A 4,283-nucleotide genomic window follows, 5' to 3' on the forward strand; every position below is an offset into this window, starting at 1 on the left:
CATTGTAGGTTGCAAGGAGCTACCAAGCCCCCTGGATTTTTCAAGGATGGAGATTTTGTGATTGGGGGGATTTTTTCATTCCACTATTATCTGCATTTAATACAGCACAACTATTCCAGTATGCCAGAGCCTCTAAAATGCGCTGGGAGGTACATTACAATGGGAAGAAAATTCTAATAGCATTTAAAGGTCTCTTTGTTTATTAACCTCATTAACCTTTTCTATCATAACTTTTTGCAGTGTGGACACTCGAGAACTTCGATATGCTCGCACGATGGAATTTGCCATAGAAGAAATTAATAACAGAACAGATATCCTACCAAATATTACCCTGGGGTATGAAATACATGACTCTTGTTCAGCTGTGCCTGTCGCTGTGAGAGTTGCTTTTCAGTTTGCTAATGGGATGACCCCTAATATTTCAATGGATACCTCTTGTCCCAAGAAAGCCAACGTTGTAGCTGTTGTAGGGGAGTCTGGCTCAACACCGTCCATTGGCTTGTCCAGAATTCTAGGTCTTTTCGGAATTCCACAGGTGCTTCCAAATTCATTGAGTAAACCGTGTGAATATGAATGTATCTATCAAAAACATGGCCTAAATGCTTTCTTTACATTACAAACCGACAGGAATCGACAGACGTCTAATTTCACTGTTTTACACGAACTCTTACAGGTTAGTCACTTTGCCACGTGTGCCTGTCTGAGCGACAAGACACAGCACCCTGCGTTCTTCAGGACTATACCAAGCGACCACTACCAAGCAGCCGCACTGGCACGACTGATTAAACATTTCGGCTGGACATGGATTGGGGCAGTTCGTAGTGATTCTGACTATGGTAACAATGGGATGGCATCATTCCTGACTGCTGCAAAAAGTGAAGGAATCTGTGTAGAATATTCTGTGGCTTACTACAGGACAAATCCTCGTAGTAAATTAGAAAGAGTGGCAGAGGTAATACGCCGCTCTACTGCACGAGTTGTGGTGGCTTTTCTTGCCATGGGTGACATGCGCAATTTGTTAGAAGAGTTATCGCGACATAACCCTCCATCCTTACAGTGGATTGGCAGTGAGTCGTGGGTAACAGATCGAGATATGTTACGGTTTGGACTGTGTTCCGGAGCCATTGGTTTCGGAATTGAGCGTTCGGTCATCCCTGGTTTGCGAAACTTCCTTCTGGACCTCTCTCCTGCTCGAGTGTCCAAATCCACACTTCTCACTGAGCTCTGGGAAGACGCATTTGACTGCACCCTGCTCTCGGCACAAGCAGGCCATAAAAGTGGAGAACCTGAGCCATGTAGCGGCAATGAAAACCTAGATGGCATTCAGATTCCTTACACGGACACTTCGCAGCTGCGCATCACCAACATGGTTTACAAAGCCACTTACGCTATAGCTCATGCTATCCATGGCCTTGTATGCAAAGATAGGCCAGAGTCTTTATCTCAGTGCAACAGAACAGTTGTCCTGGAGCCAGATCAGGTAAAATGTATATTGGAGTCAATTTAATAATAATGAAAATAAATATAATGTGACAAAGTTATAAAAGGGTTATAAATGAATGTAGCCTATATGTCAGCTTTCAAATCCATGAGTTCATTGGGGATATGTCATTGATTAAATAATGTATTGTGTTAATAACATCAAAAGTAGTCAATAATACTAATAAGACAACGTGACAAAGTATAGGGTACAAATGAATGTAGGCTAGCTTTCAAATCCATGTAAATATTGTATTCTGTTAATATCATCAAAAGTACTCTATAATAAAATAGAATTTAAACTGAAACTAAATATGAATTTACATTGTTATGTGTGAAGAAATATGAATGTCTCTGCTCTAAAGGTTCTTGAGCAACTTAAAAAGGTCAATTTCACCATAAATGGAAATCATGTTTCTTTTGATGCTAACGGGGACCCTGTTGCCACATATGAGCTTGTTAACTGGCAAGTCACTGAAAATGGAGTTATGGAATTTGTGACAGTGGGCCGTTATGATGCATCACAACCCAAAGGTCATGAGTTTAGTATGCACAAAAACATCACTTGGATGGAAGGACAAACACAGGTAGAGGCCTCAAATGATGTGTCACACTTTCTGTATACTAGATTTATTGCCAGAAGTTCATAATCTGTCTTCCTATATGTCTTTGGAAGGTGCCTGTCTCTGTGTGCAGTGAGAGCTGTCCCCCAGGCACCAGGAAGGCTGTACAGGAAGGCAGACCTGTCTGCTGCTATGACTGTATACCATGTGGAGAGGGAGAGATCAGCAATGAAACAGGTACAGTACTTACAGTGTATGTATACAAACCAGGTGTACTTCTTTTAGCTAATTTTGTCATGTTTTCTTGTGCTACTTGGACATCCAAAATATTGCAGTGATAAATTTGACTGTGCCTGCTGTAAGCACACACTATTGTCTTCTGTACAGATGCGGTTGACTGTGTCTCCTGTCCTGATGAGTACTGGCCCAATGTCCAGAGGGATGAATGCCTGCCTAAACCAGTTGAGTTTCTGTCCTGGGATGAGGTTCTTGGCATTGTATTAGCTGTTTTCTCTATCGCAGGAGCCTGTATTGCTGTCATTGTGGCTACTGTGTTCTACAGACACCGGATGTCTCCTATTGTTAGAGCCAACAACTCTGAGCTGAGTTTTCTGCTGCTCTTCTCACTGACTCTGTGTTTCCTTTGTTCTCTTACTTTCATTGGTCGGCCCTCTGAGTGGTCCTGTATGTTGCGTCACACAGCGTTTGGGATCACCTTTGTTCTCTGCATCTCCTGTGTTCTGGGGAAAACAATAGTGGTGTTAATGGCCTTCAGAGCCACTCTTCCAGGCAGTAATGTCATGAAGTGGTTTGGGCCTGCACAGCAAAGAATGGCAGTTGTCGCTTTTACTTTTGTACAAATTATAATATGCATTTTGTGGTTGACACTGTCACCCCCATTCCCCATAAGGAATATGTCCCTTTACAAGGAAAGAATCATTCTTGAATGTGATCTGGGTTCAGTGGGTGCTTTTTGGGCTGTATTAGGCTATATTGGTCTCCTTGCTCTCTTGTGTTTTTTCCTGGCTTTTCTGGCCCGTAAGCTACCTGATAACTTTAATGAGGCCAAATTCATCACATTCAGTATGCTGATATTCTGTGCAGTCTGGATCAGTTTTATTCCAGCTTATGTCAGCTCTCCTGGAAAATTTACTGTAGCTGTGGAGATATTTGCCATCTTAGCTTCTAGTTTTGGCTTAATTGCATGTATTTTTGCCCCAAAGTGTTTTATAATTGTGTTTAGGCCAGAGAAAAATACTAAGAAGCAGTTAATGGGCAAAGGACAGTGAAAGGCCCTCTGATACCTTGTATGAAATCTGATTTCTCTATTTATCTCCAAATAAACAACAGGCAACATCATTTGTTTGGGTGTTAGTATTAGTAATTGTTTCATCTTTTCAACTCACAGTTATATGACAGAATGAATGAGTTATTTGATGTATGATTGATGTGTGTCTTCAATGAAATATAAAAAAGGTATTTGCTATAAACCATGAAACATTTCATATTAATATGCTACAAAATCTTTTTTAGGCCCCAAGCACCACAGGGTGCAGGCTCGAAGGTTGTTTCGACTATTGTTTTTGTAAGAGTTGTTATTGTAGTTTGTCTCCATTCTGCCGTACTTTGCTGTTTTTGAAGTGGTTCTCTTGGGCAAAAACTCATGAAATTTGACATGCCCAACAGGTGTCACATTGTTCACTCGCGAACAAAGGCTTGGCCCCAGGCGTGGAACAGGGACTCCCTTGCACCCCCTTATATCTTTGAGGCTTGTGGTTGGAATATAGTTTCAGCTACACAAACCAAATTTGGTAGGTGTGTGTAACTCCTCAATACAAACAACTTCCATATGTACATTCCATTAGCCACACCCAACAGGAAGTGAGGTAATTGGGATTTTGTGCACTTCTCCACTTCACACTTCTCCAAGGCAGTGGTGTAGTCTACGTAGAATGCAGGTATACGCTGTATACCCACCTCAAATTTTTGGTTATTTCAGTATACCCACCTAAAATGTTCAGTATACCCACTTAAAATTCATTTTTCAATATTTAGGAAAACATGCCAGTGAATTTCGCTAGGTAGCCTTCCCCCCGACCCCGAGCTGCCAGGTTAAAGCAGCAGCACAGCAGCGTTCCAGGTTTTTAGTTGGGGACGACGAGGATGGCCAGGCGCAAAGGACAGCAAGACCTTCGGAACTTTTTTAATAAGGTTGCCCTACCTGACGTTTCCGAAGGTAAG

General features: G+C 41.9%; 1 protein-coding gene across 2 annotated transcripts; it reads left to right on the forward strand.

The window, feature by feature from the left end:
- On the forward strand, positions 1 to 3,331 carry LOC121683400 (extracellular calcium-sensing receptor-like). 2 transcript variants are annotated; one of them, XM_042063018.1, is made up of 6 exons: positions 1 to 149; positions 241 to 535; positions 674 to 1,480; positions 1,845 to 2,066; positions 2,156 to 2,279; positions 2,430 to 3,331. In XM_042063018.1, exons 1-6 carry the CDS (start codon positions 121 to 123, stop codon positions 3,329 to 3,331), a joined length of 2,379 nt encoding a protein of 792 aa, XP_041918952.1. In that variant the 5' UTR covers positions 1 to 120. The 2 variants fall into 2 exon arrangements, with proteins under 2 accessions (XP_041918952.1, XP_041918953.1); XM_042063019.1 differs by having other exon boundaries at positions 10 to 133; positions 231 to 535.
- Positions 3,332 to 4,283: the final 952 nt, after the last annotated feature.

Source organism: Alosa sapidissima, chromosome 15 (assembly GCF_018492685.1).
Source record: "Alosa sapidissima isolate fAloSap1 chromosome 15, fAloSap1.pri, whole genome shotgun sequence".
Lineage (NCBI taxonomy): Eukaryota > Metazoa > Chordata > Actinopteri > Clupeiformes > Clupeidae > Alosa > Alosa sapidissima.

Excerpts from the sequence above, each read along its gene's own strand:
- LOC121683400 (XM_042063018.1), top strand. The coding sequence starts at position 121 with ATGCCAGAGCCTCTAAAATGCGCTGGGAG. Across the intron at positions 536-673 it reads GTCTTTTCGGAATTCCACAG|GTTAGTCACTTTGCCACGTG; the intron begins GTGCTTCCAAAT and ends GAACTCTTACAG. Across the intron at positions 1,481-1,844 it reads TTGTCCTGGAGCCAGATCAG|GTTCTTGAGCAACTTAAAAA; the intron begins GTAAAATGTATA and ends TCTGCTCTAAAG.